General features: G+C 41.3%; 1 protein-coding gene and 1 long non-coding RNA gene across 6 annotated transcripts; both read left to right on the forward strand.

Annotated features, from left to right (window-relative positions):
- The first annotated feature begins 1,153 nt into the window (after positions 1-1,153).
- Positions 1,154-2,870, forward strand: LOC133829208 (uncharacterized). The gene is made up of 2 exons (XR_009891619.1): positions 1,154-1,292; positions 2,369-2,870. It is a non-coding gene; the product is annotated as an uncharacterized LOC133829208 (long non-coding RNA).
- Positions 2,871-5,726: 2,856 nt separating this feature from the next.
- LOC133830866 (uncharacterized) lies at positions 5,727-22,269 on the forward strand. 5 transcript variants are annotated; one of them, XR_009892256.1, is made up of 6 exons: positions 5,727-5,872; positions 6,046-6,104; positions 6,460-8,247; positions 8,343-8,535; positions 21,463-21,824; positions 21,920-22,269. XR_009892256.1 is itself a non-coding variant. In XM_062260955.1 (4 exons), the coding sequence occupies exons 2-4, from the start codon at positions 6,626-6,628 to the stop codon at positions 21,682-21,684; spliced, it is 2,037 nt and encodes a 678-aa protein (XP_062116939.1). In that variant the 5' UTR covers positions 5,767-6,104; positions 6,460-6,625; the 3' UTR covers positions 21,685-21,827. The 5 variants fall into 5 exon arrangements, 1 of the variants encoding a protein (XP_062116939.1); XR_009892257.1 differs by having other exon boundaries at positions 5,787-5,900; XR_009892258.1 differs by having other exon boundaries at positions 5,764-6,104; positions 21,469-21,824.
- Positions 22,270-22,489: the final 220 nt, after the last annotated feature.

Genomic DNA, 22,489 nt, shown 5'->3' on the forward strand with positions numbered 1-22,489 from the left:
CCTCTCATTCGGCTCCCTATGTAGTCCGCTGCTTGTAGTATCCACAAGGATGTCTCTGACATTTGGGGGAGGTACATTCACCTACACTTGAGGTGGGTTATTTCCTCATGATTGTCTATAAACGTTTCCAACATCCTGAGTACTGGGTGATGTAGTTCGGACAAAATGATTTCTGCTTCCGCGAGGCCTTCCCTGAGGTCGAGTTTGTTAGGAAGCGGTAAGTCCTTGTTTGGTGTTTTCCCCATCCATAGGTGGAGATTTGGCCATTATCTCATTAATTTTCCCGTTAGCATCTGTGAGCTGATCCTTAAGCTGCAAGTTTTCTTGTTCGATAAGATTCACATAGTAGGAGGAAGGAAGACCCCAAGCATCAAGTCTAGTGGGGGGAAGATGAGCTCCCTACATCTTCTCACTTGTTATTTCCAGCATTATTTTGAGGATGATTTTTAGCGCATCGTGAGGTTTCTTCTCCAGTAGGCATTGCAGGCTGATACTCCTCCACAACAGCAATGAGGGTAGACCATTCTTCACGATTAGCTCTTTGAGTGTTCATCACCATATCTTAGAAAAGTGTTTTTAAGAAAGAAAAAGGGATTTATCCTAATGCTCTCAATAAAGGCACCAAACTTTTGACATAGAAATTCGTCAACTTAAAATAGGAGAGAATTATGTATTTTGCACAATAAGAACACAATATACGAGATGAACACATATGATTTTACGTGATTCAGTGGTTAAATCCACCTAGTCTACACGACATTATTATTAGGGTTTCTGCATTTAATGCTTCAAGAACAATTACATAGAATTTGGTATACTAGAATTGGCCTCCCCACAACTATGATCAATCCATCTTATTTATAAAGGGGATTCTCATATAAGGTTTCCCAAAAAATAGGGATAATTACCCATTATCGAATATTGCCTAATAAATATGAATATCAATCAATATAACATATTTAATTACAAAAGGGAAATTTGCTATTATATACTAAAAAATTAAATAAGTTAAAAAATTAAACCCAAAAAATAAATATAGGAAAGTTATCCTACTTTTTCAATTTCATCCCCAAATTACCCCTCACTTTTCAACTTCCCCCCATTTTCTCTAACTCCCTTCTCTCTCCTCCTTCTCTAACTCCCTTCTCTCTCTCTCTCTCAGACAAAAAAAAAACCACCACGGCTTGCAGTCAGCCGGACCTCCACCCACCACGACCTCAGCCAGAGCTCAGCCGGACCTCCCACACACTCAACCGACCTCCACATTCATTTTTCTCACCCAAAAGCAATGGGTAAGTGTTTTTTATGCAAAATATTGTTGGCTTTTGTTATATTTAGTGTAAGTTGTATGGATCTGCACATTGTTGGTTGTATTTTGTCTATTTTGCGTTTTGAAATGAAAGTAGACTATGCTCCGTTTTCTGCGTTTTTTTTCTGGGTTTTTCGTTTTTTTGCGATTTTTGAACGATAAATTGCGATTTTGTGCGATTTCTACCAAAGTCAGAGGTTAGGGATGAAACTATGCGACATTTGAACGATGCCATTGCGATTTTATGCGATGTTATGTGTGGCAAAAACTAAGTATTTTTGGGCGATTTTTGAGAGATTTGTGGGCGACTTTATTTGTGTGCGACTTTATTTGTGTGCGATACTTGTGCGATGCCTGTGCGATATCATTGCGATTTTGTTTGTATTAATTTTGTCCAAAATTTCTTGCGATAGTTGTGCGACTTTGTGCGATGTTTTTGCGATGTTGAACGATATGTGTGCGATTTTAAATTTGTACGACTTTATTTGTACCTTTTTCTGATTTAAATTTTTTTTGTTTGTGACAGATTCAACTGTATTTGTGCCTGTATTGTATGATGGTGTTTGGGCTGTCAAGGGTTTCAACTGGGTATTCAATTCCCCAACAAGTAAGACGTTGATGTTTGACATTGACACTACTCTGGAAAAGTTGCGTGAAGTTTTGTATGAAGAGTTGGATGTGGATCCTTTGGTGTATGAACTGAAATTAGAAGTCTGTTACACGTACATGAAGTCTGTTACATTTGGGCGATATTGTGCGATTATTTAGGGAAATAATGATAGTTTATGGCATTTGTGTTGTTTTGCAATATTGAGCGATATTGAGCAATATTGAGCGATATTGAGCTATTTGAGCGACAGTCAAGGTACTCATAGTTTTAGCGATGTTTGTGCGATGTTTGTGCGATTATATTGGATAGGTTTTGCGATTTTAATTTAAAAACCTTATACATTTTTTCTACGATTCATTGCGATGTTTGTGCGATTCATAATTGTAGTTTTGCGAGTTCTTTTGCGACATTTGTGCGATTAATAATAATTCCTATTTTTAAAAATGCAGATGGCTCCAGAGCTCGTTCTCCCATTGTCCGAGCATTTTCCAGGGCATATCACCTACAGAGAGAACGAGTACTTCAGTGCTATAAAGGATAAGTTCGAAGCCTTTAAGTTGACTGATAAGGTGAAGGAAAGTCCCTTCGGATCTTTTTGGAATGCCAGTATTCTTCAATTCTCCGGGGTGATTGTGCATCAACTGTTATTGAGGAAAAAGAAGGTCAGTGAAGTTAAAAACGATGAAGTGTGGTTTTACGTGGGTAAAACGGAAGCCAGATTTGGGAGGTCTGAGTTCAGTTTGATCACAGGCCTAAAGATGAGCGGTGGCCCCTCGACAGCAGAATTGAATACATGTAACAGACTTCTAATTTGTACGATATTGAACGATATGTGTGCGATTTTAAATTTGTACGACTTTATTTGTACTTTTTTCTGATTTGAAAGGCACTTGGTGCCTTTCATGTACATGTAACAAACTTCTAATTTCAGTTCATACACCAAAGGATCCACATCCAACTCTTCATACAAAACTTCACGCAACTTTTCCAGAGTAGTGACAATGTCAAACATCAACGTCTTACTTGTTGGGGAATTGAATACCCAGTTGAAACCCTCGACAGCCCAAACACCATCATACAATACAGGCACAAATACAATTGAATTTGTCACAAACAAAAAAATTTTAAATCAGAAAAAAGTACAAATAAAGTCGTACAAATTTAAAATCACACACATATCGTTCAATATCGCAAAAACATCGCACAAAGTCGCACAACTATCGCAAGAAATTTTGGACAAAATTAATACAGACAAAATCGCAATGATATCGCACAGGAATCGCACAAGTATCGCACGCAGATAAAGTCACCCACAAATCGCCCTAAAATCGCCCAAAAATACTTAGTTTTGCCACACATATAACATCGCACAAAATCGCAATGACATCGTTCAAATGTCGCATAGTTTCATCCCTAACCTCTGACTTTGGTAGAAATCGCACAAAATCGCAATTTATCGTTCAAAAATCGCAAAAAAACGAAAAAACCCAGAAAAAAACGCAGAAAACGGAGCATAGTCTACTTTCATTTCAGAACACAAAATGGACAAAATACAACCAACAATGTACAAATCCATACAACTTACACTAAATATAACAAAAACCAACAATATTTTGCATAAAAAACACTTACCCATTGCTTTTGGGGTGAGAAAAATGAATGTGAAGGTCGGTTGAGTGTGTGGGAGGTCCGGCTGAGGTCGTGGTGGGTGGAGGTCCGGCTGACTGCAAGCCGTGGTGGTTTTTTTTGGTCTGAGAGAGAGAGAGCAAGAGAGAGAGAGAGAGAAGGGAGTTATAGAAGGAGGAGAGAGAAGGGAGTTAGAGAAAATGAGGGAAGTTGAAAAGTGAGGGGTAATTTGGGGAAGAAATTGAAAAAATAGGATAACTTTCCTATGTTTATTTTTTGGGTTTAATTTTTTAGCATATAATAGCAAATTTCCCTTACAAAATATCCCTTATTTCCCTTTGATTTGATCAAAGCAGGTAAAATGGGAAATAATCTCTTAATTTGTGGGATTTGGCATTCACACGTTTGAGACACGAGTATACCTAGCTCACTTACTTGAGCTGAAATGTTGAGGACGAGCTTCTTATCCATTATAGAGTATAAGCATCCCCTCGGGTGTTAACCTTGAGCAAGATGATACATGAGCTGGATAATGATATTTTCTTTGAGTTCTTGACTTCTAACGATATGACTCGAGGTGAACCATGCACCCTATACTCAACTCGTAGCTTCCATAAGCATGATTCATTTCATGCTAAGTATTTGCAAAAATGAATTCAAACTGTCTTTGCATTTCATACAAGAGGCCATCAAAATTTATAGAGCTAATATTTACTTAACTCGAAAATTGGGTATAACATAAATCAAACAATAAGGGACTAGATTGGTAAAATCCCTTTATTTAATACTATATATTTTTTTATCTATTATTTTATTCTCTGAATTTTTTTATTTAATTAGATGAGTTCTAATTAGTTTTCAAATTTCTCATCAGAATACATAAAAGATCAATAATAAATTTAAAATTTTAAAAATAATTTAATACAAAATCAAAAGATCCTAAAGTTATGAAATATATATACTTATTATTGACTGTCTTTTTCGCTATCAACTTTAAGAAGAGAAATTAAAAAAATAAGCAATAAGAACACAATGATTTTTACGTAGTTTATATTATAAAAGAACTCTAGTCTACGAGTCTCTGGTATTAAGAGGATCAGAAGCTTGTTATGGCAAGCTCCAATGGTGTAGTCTCAGGCAGTGTTTAGATTGCTCTGAGTACAATATGTTTTCTCTCTAAAAAACCGAACCCTTTACAATGAGACTCCCAACCCTATTTATAGAGGTTGGGGTCATTAATACTAATCATCATTAATTAATACACATTCTTCCTATTATTGGGGGAATAATACCAATCCAATGCATTGGGCTGCATTGAATAGAGACCACGACTCAAACGAGATTTGCGGAGCTTACTGTAGAAAAGCACTGATTTTATAGGGAACATGCCCTAGGTACTATCAGGGCATGCTGTAAGTACCTCCGTGTCAGACGACGTAGTGGGAGTGCAAATTGTCGAGTCGTACACTCGGCAACACTGTTGACGGATCGCCCATAATGGTTGTTAGACGATCCTCTGGCTCTGCAAACCCGCCTTTACTGACACGTTGCGCCTTATCTTAGGTCCGAGAACCAAAACCTCGGATCTGGGAATCGACTGGGGGACGAGAGCCCTCGCCTTAATTGCCCGAGTTAGGGAAACTCCAGCTCCGAGGACAAACCTTGGAGAGTAATCTACTAAGGCACCCACGACCCATTGTCAAAGGCAACGTCTCACCTAGGACCCTTGCTCCGACTAGAGGCCTCGAGCAGTAACATGCCCCGATGATGTCTATGAACGTTCGAACCAGTCACTGGGGGTTGCCACTTGTCAGATGTGAAAATACGGACAACACTTATATATACGAAATTTTTACGGTAGGAATTTCTATTTTTTCTAATGTTATATATTTTTAGTATTTTTGGTATATAAATAAGTTGTAATTCTATTTTTTTTATATGAAACTATATATAATTATAAGGAATTTTTAGTAAATTTTTTAGAAAATTTTAAATAATTTAAGATAAAAAACTTATGAGTTCAGCGTCTTGGTAAAAATTATGAAAGTATTTGGTAACGACATTACAACTACATTATAAGTGTAAAATAATAATGATGTTCCAACTTACGTATGTGTCCAAAACACTACCTGGAGGAAAAAAAAGTATTTACATTTTGGCAGATAATATAACCGAAGCTGATTAAAAATTAAAATCTTCAGTGATTATGATTATTTTATAATTTAAGTGGAGACCAACACCTATTATTAAAGTAGAGCCGGTTGAAAAAGACCCAAGTTACTGTTGGCAATCTCTCGAAAATTTCAATATTTGAAATTTGGAATTCGGTATATGACTCTCCTCAAGCACACACACGTATTTTCCTCCAGTTCCTGCACTTTCTCGGAGACTTGGAACATTGTCCAAGCTTTTTCCTAGGATTAGTTCTGTCCTTGGTTTATTTTTTATTTTTTATATCTATTCAATTTTAATATTGACCCATTTGATTTTGGGCCATTAGATGTTCGTAACTTGCTGATCCAGATTAGTTCTGTTCAAGAACCGGGATTTCGAATTCAGGTAAAATGCGACCAACCCATTTATAGATCTTTCTCAATTTGAGTTGTTATTGCTGTTTAGTGTATCTGGGTATTTTCATTTTCTGTTTGCTGTTGAGATAATGGCAAAAAATAAAATAAAATAGAATGGAGTTTTTAAAATCAACTCAGTTTTTAGATGTGCTTGGTTTTGAATTTTTTGTTTTGACCCAATTGATAATTAGAGAAATAAAAACTTGGTTCAAGTTTCTATTTTCCCACATTTTCTATATTCTAAGCTTAGTTTACATGAGTAGAATTAGAGTAAACCTGCAGCATTTTCTTTATTTTTACTTTTCAGCTGCGAATTAATGCATCATTCTGAATGTTTCTATTAGGATTTAAATTGTCTTCTTCATTAGTTTTTAAGTGGAGAAATCTCAAAGGGAAAGTTTGGTTCAGCTTTTGTAAGGGATGGATTCAGTAATTTGGTAGTACAAATGGTAGTGAAAGAGCATGAAAATGGAATTTAGCCAGTGAAATTGTGATTTGAAATTATTGGAAATGAGTCGGTCTCCCTCATTTTCAGTGAAGTCAGAACTTAGTCCAAAGCTTGATCCAGAATCCTTGAGGCAATGGGTTGTGGCCTTTTGCATCATTAGGTTTGATCTTGAACAGGGTCAGCTCATTGAAGAGTGTTACCCACCTGGTTGTCTTACCCAGGAGGAGGAGCTTGAAATTGCATTCAGTTCATTCCCAGATTCTGTTACCCAGCATCAGAATCGCTCAAGCATTCATGATTGCATGTTCTTTTTCCGGTTTCAAAGGCCGGAGAATTCTCAAACTGGTAATGTGTCAGTGTCTTCCACAGAAACAACCGCAACTGATAAGGAGTCATCTCCCAAAAACACAGAAAAAAGAACTCTTAGAAGGTTGAAAAGTAACAATATTTCTGGTGGTTCAAAATACATGTACGGCTATGTTTTCAATCGAGAGAGACATGATGAGAGGTTGAAGAGAGGTGGAGAGCAGAAGTCGGTGGTAATTTTGTCTTGCAATCCATATTCTACTGTGTTTAAACCCTTGTTGCAGATCATGGGTCCTTTATACTTTGACATTGGAAAGAAAGCTCTTGAACATATTGCTGCTTATGTGTCAATGTGGCCTGCACCTGTACCTGGGAAGCTTATGGAGCTTCCTATTGGGAATGCCATGCTTAAAGTTAACTTGCCTCCTGCTCACAGCTTGCCCTTGGAAAGTGGAGTGTTTTTGGAAGAATCTCCTACTTCTTTGGCTCCATTTCTTCCTAATAATCAGTCAGTTCCTCAGGGCCTATTTCATGATTCAGATATTTTTGGTACCTTCCGTGGTCTTCTTTTGCAGCTATGGGTTTTATGGGAGTTGTTACTTGTTGGTGAGCCTATTCTTATCATTGCTCCAACTCCTCCACAATGCTGTGAAGCTGTGGCCAGTCTTGTGAGTTTGGTTGCGCCCCTACTTTATAGTGTTGATTTTAGGCCTTATTTCACCATCCATAACCCAGAATTTGCTCAACTAAATTCTCTTCAAGAAGGAGATGTGTTTCCTCCTATGATTTTGGGTGTGACTAATCTCTTTTTCCTGAAGTCACTGCACAACATCCCTCATATTGTTTCTGTTGGAAGTCCTGGTCCTAATTCAAACCGTCTTCCCGCTTCAAATAATAGGTCCTCTACTGGCAGAATTCCTGGTAAATCTGAAGGATTTGGTCTTCAACAGCTCTCCTTGAAAAAATTATCTCCGTCAAATTTGTTAAATGCTGTGAAGTTGAGGCGAGAGGGTCCTCTTTGTCTCATGACAGAACATAAGGAAGCCATATGGAGCACTTATGCTGCAACAACCAAGCCAGACACTTCTATACTAAATAGGCTTTTAGATGCAGGCATGTCACCAAGGGTTGAAGAATCAATGTCAGTGGTGAATAATGAGATTCTGCGACGGCATTTCTTGGAGCTCACTACTAATTTCTTGGCACCTTTTGGCCCTTATTTTAGGGCCCTCACACCATCAGAAGGGTCTTGTCCATTTTTAGACCCTCCTCCTCGCCCTCCATTTAAGGCTGATGAATTTCTAGCAACCTTATCAGCAAGAGGACCAGGGAAGTTTTTGTCAAAGAGGATGAGATATAATTGGCTGGATTTGTATAGGTAACGCAAGTCATTCTTTTTTACACATTTATCACAACTATGTTTATGTCTTTAGTAGGCTGTGTGGCATTTTAATGTTTTACATTTCTACATAGACGATTTCTGAAAGGACCGAACTTTATGCCATGGTTTCAAAGAAAGCGTGCTGTTGCTGAACAAGAACAACATAGATTGTGGAGGCATGCAAGAATGAATGCTGACATACAACAATTTATATCAAATATGTCGGAATTAGAAATAGTTGATTCCTTCAATGCAATTGAAAGACATATTATTGGAGACATAAAGGTAAGTTATTCTTGCTAAAAGTGGCTTGCACTTGTTATGTGCCTCCTGGTTCTCTCCCAATTCTTTATCCAAAAGAAAAGAGTTTAGATCTAGTGTGCTATATCTTAGGGTTTTGAAATTGTCGCTATTATTATTTTGTGAAACTTTAGGGGATAGGATATCTTATATGTGAGAATCTGCTTTCATTGATCTCCTACTTCTATCTACTTTTTATGGAAGAGCCAAGAGGCATGATAAATAGGTTTCTACCTAGACAGAGTACTGGAGTGATGATTGATTTGGTCGTTTATCTGAAGCTATATTGATGATTGTTAATATTTAATCTGCTTTTCACCTACTGTTTTATTCACGAGTCACTGAAGAATAATCTATAGATTGAAGAGAAATGAATACTTTTGTATTGAAATTGCACTAGGTTACACAATTAAATAAAAATAAAGAACTCTTTAACTCATTAGCAGGGAATACCAACAAGATGTCGCACTATATCTACAATTCAATTTTCTAATTTTTTCAACAATTCCTTCCCCGATCTTTTAGGAAAATTTCAGAATAGATTAACTTCATGGTGTGTCAATCTTTTTTTTTACCTGAAACAATATTATATTAATAATAGATGATAGTGTATCTGGTAGCAATACAGAACTAAAGAAACAATTAATGGGGAAATTGAGCTAGCATTATCATTGAAAATACCAAGAATCCGAGAGCTTGGTTCTCTCCAAACAAACAAAGCTTTCACCAGAAAATTCCGCACTAATTACATAAAAATATTGACTATTAATAGTCTGGTCTAGCTCATCCCGTATACCCCCATACACCCAATAATGCCCCTTCTAACTAACTTCCTTCTTTTCTTGCTGATCTGGCGTTTTCCACCGAATCTTCCCCTACTGAACTGGCATGTTTCTGTGCTCCTCCTCTTCTTCTAGCGTACACGTATGTTAGAGGTCTATCATTACCCCCGGCCCAAAAACGCACCTTGTCCTCAAGGTGGAAACTAGGGAATTGCTGCTGAATGGTGGCAAAGTTTTCCCAAGTGGATTCACAATCAGGTAAGTGCATCCACTTAATAAGTACCTGTGGTTGTTCTCTGTGATTGCCTGGGCGTACGTCTAGGACTGCTTCTGGTTCCAGCAACCATTCCAACTCAGATGTGAGATTTTTAGGGAGCGTGGTGGCTGTCTGTTGAGGCCCTAATGCAGGACGGAGTACTGAGACATGAAAAACGGGGTGTATTTTTGCCTCTGCTGGAAGTTGAAGTTTGTAGGCCGCTCCCCCTATTTTGGACAGAACTGTAAAGGGACCAAAAAACAAAGGACCTAACTTCTGATTCTGTCGTTTGGCCAAAGTGCGCTGTCGATAAGGTTTCAGCTTCACATAAACTCGATCTCCGAGCTGAAACTGAATGTCCCTCCTTTTCTTGTCGGCTTGGTGCTTCATCTTTTGCTGGGCACGTTGAAGGTTAAGCTTCAGCAGCTCCAAAACCTCATCTCTGGCCTGTAAATTCTGTTCGACAGCAGAGACAATAGTTTGATTTCCCTCCAAGCGTATTAAAGGCGGCGGATCCCTGTGATATAAGGCCTTAAAAGGTGTCATTCCTGCGGCAGAATGGTATGAAGTATTATACCAATACTCAGCCCATGCCAACCATTTAACCCACTGCGTGGCTTTCGAACTCACAAAACAACGAAGGTATGTTTCCAAGCATCGATTAACTACCTCCGATTGGCCATCTGTTTGGGGGTGATAAGATGAATTGCGCTTCAAAGTCGTCCGCTGCAACTTAAACAACTCTTTCCAAAAAAGACTTAAGAAAATTTTGTCGCGATCCGAGACAATAGATTTAGGGATGCCATGAAGTTTGACGACCTCTCTAACAAATACAGAAGCCACGGTCACCGCTATATAAGGGTGGCGTAGGGGTATAAAATGGGCATACTTGGAGAGGCGATCGACCACCACGAAGATGGAGTCAAATCCATTAGATTGGGGCAGGCCCTCTATAAAATCCATTGAAATATCGTCCCACACTTGTTCTGGAATGGGAAGGGGCTGGAGTAATCCGGTTGGAGATTGAGCTAAGTATTTGTTTTGCTGGCATATAGAACATTCTGCTACATATTTTTGTATATCCGTCCTCATTCCGTGCCAATAAAAATCAGCAGCCACCCTTTGGAATGTGCGAAAAACCCCTGCGTGACCCCCAATGTTGCTGTCGTGGTATTCATGTAAAAGCAGCGAGATAAACGGCGATGAAGAGGGAAGAACCAGCCTGCCTTTAAACTTGAGACACCCCTGGTTATAAGAGTACCCAGCACACGATTTTCCTTCCTGCAGTTGCTGAATTATTTTGGATAGCAGCGGGTCCGTGGTCACATGGTTCTGCAAATCGGAAACAGAAATCAAATTAGGGGCTGATATTGCGTGGCACTCTACCTCTGCTGGCATTCTAGACAAGGCGTCGGCAGCTTTGTTCTCCAGCCCAGGCCGATACTGTATGCGGAAGTCGTAACCCAGCAGCTTGGTTAACCATTTCTGATGTTCGGTGGCGACCATTCGCTGCTCTAATAGATACCTCAAGCTTCGTTGGTCGGTGCGCACAATGAACTGTCTTCCCAACAAATACGGCCTCCATTTCTGTATTGCAAGAACAATAGCCATTAGTTCCCTTTCATAAACAGACTTACAACGAGCTTGTGGAGACAAAGCTTTACTGAAATAAGCAATAGGGCGCTGTTGTTGCATCAAAACAGCCCCAATACCCATGCCGGAAGCGTCAGTTTCCACCACAAATGGTTCTGAAAAATTAGGGAGGGCCAAGACGGGAATGCTACACATTGCTTCTTTCAAACGGTCAAAAGCTTCCTGGGCTTCAGTACTCCATCCAAACGCGTCCTTTTTGAGTTGATCTGTCAATGGTCGTGCTATTTGGCCATACCCTTTGACGAACTTTCTGTAATATCCCGTTAACCCCAAGAAACCGCGTAGATCTTTAAGTGTCTTCGGCGTGGGCCATTGAGACATAGCTGCCAGCTTTAGAGGGTCGGCGGATACTCCTTCCGCTGAAACGATGTGCCCCAAATATTCGAGTTGCGATCTAGCAAATAGACACTTCTTCTTGTTGGCAAATAATCTGTGGTTGCTGAGACAACTAAACACGATCTCTAGATGTTGTAGATGTAGTTCCATGGAGGCGCTATACACCAAAATATCATAAAAAAAGACGAGCACAAATTTTCTCAAAAATTCACGAAATACGTCATTCATCAAAGCTTGAAATGTTGCTGAAGCGTTTGTGAGACCAAATGGCATTACTAAAAATTCGTAGTGCCCCTCATGTGTGCGAAATGCAGTTTTCTCAACATCCGTGGCTGCTACCCTTATTTGGTGGTACCCTGATTTGAGGTCTAACTTGGAAAACACTGTTGCTCCATAAAGCTCGTCAAGTAGTTCATCAATAACCGGAATCAGAAATTTATCTGCCACCGTTTCTCTATTTAGTGCCCGGTAATCCACGCAAAACCTCCAGCTGCCATCTTTCTTCTTTACGAGCAATACCGGGCTAGAAAAAGGGCTTGTGCTCGGTTGAATGATCCCCGCTTGTAGCATTTCTGTCAAGAGCCGCTCGATCTCATCCTTTTGAATCTGTGCATAACGATTGGGGCGGACTGAGATGGGACCCACGCCTTCCTTCAGTGTAATGTGATGCTCGTGTGAGCGTGAAGGTGGTAAGCCCTCGGGTAGACAAAAAACACTCTCATGGCGCTGTAATAATTCTGCCACTGCCTCTGGAATATCTCCCGAATCCTGTGTTTGTTCCATGGACAACGAGTTAAATTGGACCCAGTAACCGTGCCCCTTCTGCTGAACTGAGTGAATCAATGCCTTGAGAGAAATCTGCGATTTACAAAGACTGGGATCTCCTTGAAGTGTGATCCACGTCCCTCCTACTTCAAATTTCATCACCATTGTTTTCCAATTCACTTCCATATTTCCCAATGAGCCCAGCCACTGAATACCCAAGATAGCATCTGCCCCACCTAGCTCCAGCGGTAGAAAATCCGTTATCACCCATAAGGCACCCAATTCTAATTCCACCTTAGCACATACTCCCTCCGTTCTAACTCTGCCCCCAGTACCGAGCAAAACTCCATAGGCTGTGGTAGCTGTAATAGGAATATTAGAGGCTGACACCAACTCCTTCGAAATAAAATTGTGTGTTGCTCCACTATCTATGAGAACTGTAACAGGTTGTGCAGCTATTTTGCCCGATAGTTTCATTGTATGGGCTGAGGAAATGCCCACCAACGAATTCAGTGATAACATCGCTAATTGGTCTTCCGAACCGGCATCCACGCTTGCTTCCGGACTTAATGGGGGTGATTCGTGAGACTCATTTTCGTCCATCTCATCCGCTACTAATAAAACTTGCAATGTCTTCTGGTCACAAACATGCCCTCTATGGAACTTCTTATCACATTTAAAACATTAGACCTCTACTACGTTTATCTTGGTATTCTGCTTCAGTTAACTTCTTCTGCAATGGAGGATTATACTGCTTTCCCCCAACACTACTCAAGGATCTCGTTTGCTGCCCAGAATTACCAGTAAAAAACTGGGTAGAACTTCTTGCAGTCGGCGGCAAGGGAGAGAACCGTGGGACAGCAATTGGGCTGGGAGAAGCCCTAGTGTAATTGTTCTTCTGTTGGAGGCCCAACCCGAGTAGCTGCTGCCCCTCCTCAATTCGCTGGGCCGTCTCCATAATATGGGCCAAGCCCACTGGTTGCAACATGTGCAAAGGGCCTTTGACCTCCTCCTTCAGTCCTTTGATGAAGCATCCTTCCAGCACGTGCTCTGGAACACCGACCACCCTAGAAGCCAGAGCCTCCCACCGGAGCCGATAAGCCTTCACTGTTGTCTCCTGTCGAATGGACAAAAGTTCCTCGGTCGCGGATCCCACTGGTACCTCTCTGAATCGAAGTAGCAGTAGACGCTTTAAAGTCGCCCATGACGTTATGAGATGCCGTTGGTGTTCCCACTGAAACCAAGTGAGGGCGTCTCCCTCCAGTCCGATAATTGTTGCTTCAAGCATATGAGATTCGGACAACCTATTCAGCATAAAATACCGCTCGGCTCGAAATACCCACCCATCGGGGTTGTCCCCGGAGAATAGAGGAAGCTCCATTCTAGGCGGTCTGAAATCGCGACCACCAATGGAGTCCGCCGGAATAAATGGAGGGCCGGTCGCTGACGGAGGATGCTGTGGTGCCGTGGTCTGGTCATCGCGAAGTATATGTGAAGAAGAACTATCTCCGTCAACTGCTCTACGGTGCCGATCGTCGTCCTCACTGGGTGCGACTGTTGCTGCCCGACCCGATCCTTGCAGTAAGTGGGTGATATGGGTAAGCAGTAACTCCACCTTCTTCTCTAGGCCTGGAATTCGTTGCGTGTCCGTACGTAAGGTATCTAATTCCTGCGGGAATTGCTGGAATTGAGCTCGCATCTCCGAAACTTCCCTATGCAGCTCTGACTGTACCTCCTCCAATTTCTCTTCTACCAATTCCAATTGAACATTAGGTTTCGGTCCCATTGTGGATCTGTGCTCTGATACCACTATGATAGCAATACAGAACTAAAGAAACAATTAATGGGGAAATTGAGCCAGCATTATCATTGAAAATACCAAGAATCCGAGAGCTTGGTTCTCTCCAAACAAACAAAGCTTTCACCAGAAAATTCCGCACTAATTACGTAAAAATATTGACTATTAATAGTCTGGTCTAGCTCATCCCGTATACCCCCATATACCCAATAATCCCCCTTCTAACTAACTTCCTTCTTTTCGTGCTGATTTGGCGTTTTCCACCGACTCTTCCCCTGCTGAACTGGCATGTTTCTGTGCTCCTCCTCTTCTTCTAGCGTACACGTATGTTAGAGGTCTATCAGTATCATCTGCAGTACAGCCTAGGCAGTAGCATAAAGGCTATTGGTTCTAAAACATGAAACAAAAACAACCTCATAGTGTATCCTAGTACCCTCAATAATTGTAGTAAATCCTTGTTATTTTTTCAATTTGGTGAAAAACACACAAGGTTTTGAATATGCTTATAGAGTTCCTCTTTTTCCAAGTAGGATTATATGCTTATCATATCATTTTCCTTCTTGAAGATTTGTATTCTGTGCTTTTCTACATTGATAGACACAAAACTTCTTCATTTATAGAATGTATACTGTGATATAAATTGAAACCTTGATGTTGTATTATTGAATCAGTAAATTGGCTTAAAATGTTGGCCATTCTTTTATAAAGGACGCTTTCCTTTGCATCTTAGGTTTTATTTCGGAGTTAAGTTGTATCACTAGAGACTATAAAACTATAATTACTAACCCGGGGCCCTCCCCGACTAATTCCATGGGGGATATCCCACGTGCCCCAATGCTAAGTCTTGGAAGGATAGAGATTTGTGCAGCTTTGATGTGCCCACTTCCCTGCAAACTTCAAATATCCAAAAGATGATGAAAAGTTGCACTTGTATTGAATATACTGTAATGGAATTGGGAGATCAGTACACCAGGAAATTCGAGTCCTGTACTCTCCAGAGATGCAAAAGCAATCAGCTCCAACATACCCCTGACAGTCCCCCTGATCCCAATACAAAAGGATCCTAACTACCTCAGCAATTACCAAACTACCCCTTACTCAACAAAAGACACTCCTACCCTTACTCACTCTCTTAGCTCTTCTGCTATATGCGATATGTATTCACCTTGTCCTCAAGGTGAAAATCTAGAAACTGGTTTCGAATGGCATCAAAGCTTTCCCATGTTGCTTCAAATAGAGGCAGGTCCTTCCACTGAATGAGCACTTCCTCCCTTGGTTCTGACTCGCGAGACACACATCTAACATGGCTGCTGGTTCCACGAGCAATTCTAAGTTAGCAGACAACTACGGTGGTAAAATGGGAGATGAGTTAGCGACCCCCTGAGCTGCACGAAGAAGGGACACATGGAAGACTGGATGAACACAAGAGTCCGCTGGTAAATCCTAGTGATAAGCAACAAGGCCAATGCGCCGAAGGCTCTTGAAAGGACCATAGAAGCGGGCTGCCAACTTCTCATTCTTTCGCCTTGCCAAGGTCTTCTGCCGGTATGGTCGTAACTTCACAAAAGCCAAGTCATCGACTTGGAATTCCACCGGTTGACGTTTAGAATCAGCTGCCTTCTTCCTTTTCTGTTGGGCCGAAGCAAATGCATTTTAAGATCCTCAAGAAAAGCATCACTATCCAACAACCATTGATCCACTGCCACTACGGAGGAAGTATTCGCTGTACATCTGACCAATGGTGGAGGATCACACCCATAAAGAACTCGGAAAGGAGTGCACCCCAAGGAAGAGTGGAAATTGGTATTATACCAGTATTCAGCCCATGGGAGCCACTTGGCCCACGCCTTGGGCTTATCGGAGGCAAAACAACGCAAATAAGTCTCTAGGCAGCGATTAACGATCTCCGATTGGCCATCCGTCCAGGGTGGTAGGCGGTGCTATGGCACAACTCCGTGCCTTGTAGCCGAAACAATTCAGCCTAGAAATGGCAGAGAAAAACCTTGTCCCTGTCAGACACAATGGTCCTCGGTATGCCATGCAATTTCACCACGTTCTTAAAAAAAAATTCAGCAACAATCTTTGCAGTAAAAGGATGTCGGAGTGGCATGAAGTGACTATATTACTTGATTGATCCACAACCACAAAAATCGTATCCACCCTTTCCGACCTCGGTAATCCCTCTATAAAATCCATAGTAAGATCCTCCTATACTTGATTGGGCAACGCCAATGGCTTAAGCAAACCAGCTGGCGACATAGCTAAGGCTTTGTTTCATTGACAAACCTCACATCGCTGCACATATTCGACGACCATCTTCTTCATACCCTTCCAAAACTCATCTCCTGCAAGTCGTTTATAAGTTTTAGTCTCGCATGAATGACCCCCAATACTAGAAGCATGGTACTCCGCAAGAAGAGAGGAATCAAAGAAGATGTGGCAGAAAGCACCAACCGAATCTGTCATGCTCCACTGAAAAACCTGGAACTACCCGCCCTTGCGTCAAATCCTCATGCACCTGAACTAGAAAAGCATCTTGCAAGACTTCCTTGTGTAATACCTCCCAATCGAGCCACTGAACGGATGATAATGTCAAGCACTCTACTGCTGGTTGACGAGAAAGGGCATTCGCTGCTTTATTTCCCTCCCTAGGCTGGTAGTGAATCTCAAAGTCAAAACCCAACAACTTCACCACCCATTTTTGAGTCTCCGGAGTGACCACTCGTTGTTCCAAGAGGAACTTAAGGCTTTGCTGGTCCGTCCGAACTAAAAAATGCCTAGCTAACAAATAAGGGCGCCATTTCAGCACTGCCAACCCAATGGTCATCAACTCCTTCTCATAAATGGACTTGAGTTGAGCACAAGACTTTAACACCTGGCTGAAATAAGCAATTGGGCATCCCTCCTGCATCAACACGGCGCCAATCCCCTTGCCTGAGGCATTGGTCTCAACTACAAACAATATCTCAAAATTCGGTAGGGCGAGCACGAGAATCGAAGTCATTGCCCTCTTCAAAGCCGTGAAAGCTGCAGTTGCTGTCGTGTTCCAACCAAACTGGTCCTTCAATTGGTTAGTGAGTGGCCTAGCAATTGCTCCATAACCGGCCACAAACTTGCGATAGTAACCGGTGAGGCCGAGGAACCCCCTAAGTTCCTTGAGATTCCTTGGAATGGGCCATGCTTCCATAGCTGTAATCTTTGAAGGATCCACTGCCACCCCATCCCCAGAAAGGATATGATCGAGGTACTCCACGCGATCCTGAGCAAACTGGCATTTCTTCATGTTGGCATACAAGTGTTTGGAAGCCAAGGTTTGTAGCACATGAGTTAGATGCCTCACATGAGAACCCAAATTTGGGCTATACACCAAGATGTCATCGAAGAAAACCAACACAAAGCGGCGGAGGTAAGGCTTGAACACATCGTTCATGAGAGACTGAAACGTGGCCGGTGCATTAGTGAGGGCAAATGGCATCACTGGAGCTCATAGTGACCCTCATGAGTCCGGAATGCCGTCTTCTGCACATCGGATGGGTGCACCCAAATTTGGTGGTATCCCAATTTCAAGTCCAGTTTGGAGAATATCTTGCCCCCATGTAACTCGACGATCAACTCATCGATAACAGGAATGGGAAACTTGTTGGGAATTGTCTCGCGATTTAGGGCGCGGTAATCAACACAGAAACGCCAACTCCCATCTTTCTTCTTCACCAATAACGCTGGGCTAGAGAACGGGCTGATACTCTGTTGAATAATCCCTGCTGCCAACATTTCTCCCACAAGCTTCTCAATCTCAGTTTTCTGAATTTGAGGATAGCGATAGGATCGAACACTAATTGGGGCAGTACCTTCTTTGAGGGTGATGGCATGGTCATGACTATGCGGCGGTGGCAAGGAATTAGGCATCTCAAACACCCCGTGGTACTGCTGTAGTAACTCAGCAATCTCCTTGGGTATCGAGGATTGAGACACCTCAGCTGCCATATTTCCCAATTATACCCAGATGCCTTGTTTCTCGAGCTGTAAAGTTCGCATCATCGCCTTCAACGTAACCAACTGCTCACCCACCTTCTACTTCATCACATGGTCCTTCCAATTATGATAGGTTCCACCCAAAGTCTCCAACCATTGAACCCGAAGAATGACATCAGTACTGCCCAGGGGAAGAGGAAGGAAATCAGCTGTAATTTCCAACGCCTGCAAGCCCGAATGCACATCCCAACACACACCCTCACCGTAACTGCCTGTCTCGTCCCCATATGGACCCCATACGCATCCGTGGTTGAGACTGGAAGGTCCAATTTGGTTGCTAGATTAGTGGCGATAAAGTTGTGGGTGGCCCTGCTATGACTGAGGACCACCACGTCCTGTCCATTAATGGTGCCCAACAGCTTCATGGATTTGGGAGAGGTTAAGCCCACGACAGAATTCAAAGAAACTTCAACAATTTGTGCCTCAGCCACCTCTTCCTTCGGGCAGGTCTCGATCTCCTCCTCCACGGTGCCCTCGACAGCACCAAAATCCGCCTCTTGTAGCAAGATGACTTGCAATTCGGAAAACTTACATTGATGACCCACATGCCACTTCCCATCACACTTAAAACAGACCCCTCGGGCCTTTTTCTCCTAACTTTTTGCCTCTGTAAGGCGCTGAAACCCTCCTTGTTTGTTCGACAGGGCTGGGGTTAGTGCTAACGTCGTGCCCTTGGGAGGCGCCGTTGATGACGATGAGAGACCACTAGAACCACTGGAACGAGAGGCGAGTGGATTGAAAGGGCCGCCTACCACCCGATGGGCTCTAAGCATGGTTTGATTAGCTTCAATGGTTTGGACCAAGTCCTTGGCCTTCTCCAAGCCCGCAGGCTCTAACATACGTAATGGGCCCAAAATTTCGGGCTTCAAGCCCTTGAGAAAAGTGGACTCCAATAAGGGTTCAGCTACTGGACCCAAAGAGGATGAAGCTCAAACTGGTGCTGATACTCAGCAACGGTCGTGGTTTGCTTCACGCCTAAGAAGCGCTCATAAATGGATCCTTCATGGGAGGGACAGAAGCGACGTAGCAGCAGAGACTTCAACTCCAACCAATGCTGAATGGGTCGCCGACGATGTTCCCACCGGAACCATCGTAATGCATCCCCCTCCAAACATAGCATCGCCACTTCTAATTGCTCCGGACTTCTTGGCCCGATAAGTCCAGTTGTCAGGATCGTCGCCTGTGAACACCGGTAAGTCAATCTTTCGCTGCTGGAAATCCTGGTGGCAGAACCCCTCAACTTCCTGAATGGAGGAGCCACTCGCGAGCGGTGGACTAGGAGACGGCGTGTCCGTTGACCTGGCAACGCCCTTTCCAGTTGGCGACCGTGGCACAGTCGAGAGGGACTTCAACATCAGATCCAACTTGGCATTAAGGTCTTCAAATTGCCGGTCTTGCTTTGCCCGCAACTTTGAGAGCTCACCCTGTACGACACTCATCGCACCCTCTACGGACTCAACTCTCGACTCCATGCACTTCGGAGCATCCGCCAGCAAGGACAGCTCTGATACCAATTGATGTGCCCACTTCCCAGCAAACTTCAATGAAACAGTATACAATAGCAAATAACAAAACCAATAACCAAAAGATGATGAAAAGTTGCACTTGTATTGAATATCCTGTAATGGAATTGGGAGATCAGTACACCAGGAAATTCGAGAGTCCTGTACCCTCCAGAGATGCCAAAGCAATCAGCTTCAACATACCCTTGACATTCCCCCTGATCCCAATACTAAAGGATCCTAACTACCTCAGCAATTACCAAACTACCCCTTTCTCAACAAAAGACACCCCTGCCCTTACTCGCTCTCTTAGCTCTTCTGCTATATGTGAAATGTATAGGAGGACTAACAAGCTTCTAGGGTTTGAACTTGAGACACCTATTAGACTTTATCAACTTCTTTCTTTCCGCTACACCAGTGCCCTTGGGCAAACTCTAATTATTTTTGGGATTGCTAAATTCATTCTGTTGTTTTATACTGAAAAATAGTACTCTACATGTTTCAATCTTCATCATAAGAAGTTATATATGAAAATCAATCAGATATGCAAAATATTACTCTACATGTTTTAATTAGATATTTGCAAAATTTATTGAAAGTAATAATGTATGATTTTATTTACAATTAGGTGTCGTTTGGTTGAGAATAATGAAAACACTGGAATGGAATAAGATTTAATATGAATAAAAAATTATAAAAAATAATAATTTTGTTCATTGGAGGAATGATCTTTCCTCCCTTTGTTTGAAGGAATAGCTATTCCATTCAGATTGCCAGTGAAGTTGAGAACTGGAATGGCATTCTAATGTCCTAAATTTAAACCAAACAAAGGAATGGGATGAAAATTGATTCTTTTACATTCCTTTCCCCAACCAAGCAAATGAACATGTTAATAGTGTGCAGAAAATCACTCTTTGATGTATGTACATGTCTGATTCAAGATCTTTTGGAAAGCTGTTGAATTTCGTGCAAGTTGTTTACACAGTGAATTAATATATAATATTAAGGATTTATGGTTAGAATGAATAAAAATAACTTATGAGGATTTACGACTAGAATGAAATAATAGGACTTTGGAGGATTTGGGGGATGATGTAGATACTATACAGGATTGAGTTCATTTTTTGTTGGACTCCCGGGTAGATGACACCAAGGATTTTGGGACCTTTGTTTTATGCTTTATTAAGGGATTGAGATTCTCTCTGTAATTTTCCTTTTGGTGGATTTCTTCTCCTTTGCTACATTGTTCTTTTCACTGTAGAATTCTTGGTTCTTTGGACAGAGCAATAAAGGGATACAATTCCTGGTTCTTTTATAAATAAAACAAAAAGTTAAATATACAAGATAGTTCCATCAGAATGTTTGTATAAAAAATAGTCAGTTCTAGTAGCAACACCAAAATTGGTATCATTTTAGGACAACACACAAATAGTGGTGGTGTTAAAGCCATTAAAGTAAGAACATGCAGTTCTTTCTAGTCAGAATTCCAAATTTTCACCCTTAAAGTGTTAGCAGTTTGTGATGCCGTGTTCGATATCAAATGCATCCAATTGATACAAGCATTTACTGAGCATTTGTGCCCTGGCTATCCTCCTGCTTGTAAGGGTTGCATATTTTGAGGTTTCCTATTACATAATAGTACTATACGGATTCTATGACATGGTTTAGGTGCAAACTTGGTATTGTAGGCATAATGAGTCATTGAATTTATATTAATGAGCTTTAATGTAAGAAGATATGGATATAGTTGCAGCATATCTACTTTCTAACATTACATGTGATCTTTAGCTGCAGCAATTTGGAAAGGCAAGTGGAGACTCCACAACCACTTACCAGAAACTAAAGGGGGATTTACGAGCATTGTTCAATGTGCTTCCAAAGGACATGCAGCAGCTTTTACTTTTAAACCCTGAAAGGGCAGCCCTTCTTCAAGGAAGTCTGGAACACACGAAACTTCCTGGGCGGCCACTTGTACAAGTTGGGGTTATATCTTCAGAATCACCAAGATAGTATGAAAAAAAAATGGTAGTAAAGTAGTCTCTGATACAGTGTTCCTCTGTGCCGATTAAGGACACCAATATTATAATCTCAGCTCCTACTGTTACTGGAAAAAGAGCCCTTCCTGATCTTAAAGCTTGCCATTCAATCAGGTACTTTATTCACAAGTAATACATATTCTTTCCTAATAAGGTCAAGCATGTAGTAACATTTTCTTTCTTTTCTGGCTTTGTATCTTCTTCAAAAGGTAAAAAAAGTCAAAAAATGGAGTAACAGTTGAGGTTGTATGAGAACCATGGAATTGCATTTTTCAGCTTCCCAGTTGAATCGAGACATTTCTCTTCTTTTCAACCCCCCAAACAGATGTGATTGTTTATGATTTTCTGGGATCCACTAGTTGTTTTTCCAAAGGAGTAAAAAATTCTAGTTTTGTTTTCGGTTTGGTTGAAACTGTTGAAACTGATTGTTAGCTCTACCAAAATATAGCAACAACGGCTCAGGGCAGAAATCCCAACTTGTAATTTTGTAAATTAATATATTTTTTTTCACTCTTTGCAATGGGGGTTCATCTTTTATAAAGTGAAGAATTCACCACAATATCCTTGTTAAAAAGAAAAGGGGTTCAACTAGTACTGGTCTTTAAGCTTTGTTCTTTTGCTCTTTCTCTCTCACATGCACTTTTTTTCCAACATTTTCAGCATGTAGCAAATATTTGAGTGCTTTTAATTTTGAACTTTTAAGGGGTCCTATCAACAGTCTGATCAACTTCTCTGTGTCATATCTTTGAAGCTTAGCCTTAAAAATGTTATTTAAAGTA

The sequence above is a fragment of the Humulus lupulus genome, chromosome 4 (assembly GCF_963169125.1).
Source record: "Humulus lupulus chromosome 4, drHumLupu1.1, whole genome shotgun sequence".
Taxonomy (NCBI): domain Eukaryota; kingdom Viridiplantae; phylum Streptophyta; class Magnoliopsida; order Rosales; family Cannabaceae; genus Humulus; species Humulus lupulus.

Bases quoted from the DNA above. Each gene is read 5' to 3' on its own strand.
- LOC133830866 (XM_062260955.1), top strand. From the start codon at position 6,626: ATGAGTCGGTCTCCCTCATTTTCAGTGAAGTCAGAACTTAGTCCAAAG. The intron at 8,248-8,342 runs GTAACGCAAGTC...ATTTCTACATAG, and splicing joins AATTGGCTGGATTTGTATAG to ACGATTTCTGAAAGGACCGA. The intron at 8,536-21,462 runs GTAAGTTATTCT...TGTGATCTTTAG, and splicing joins ATATTATTGGAGACATAAAG to CTGCAGCAATTTGGAAAGGC.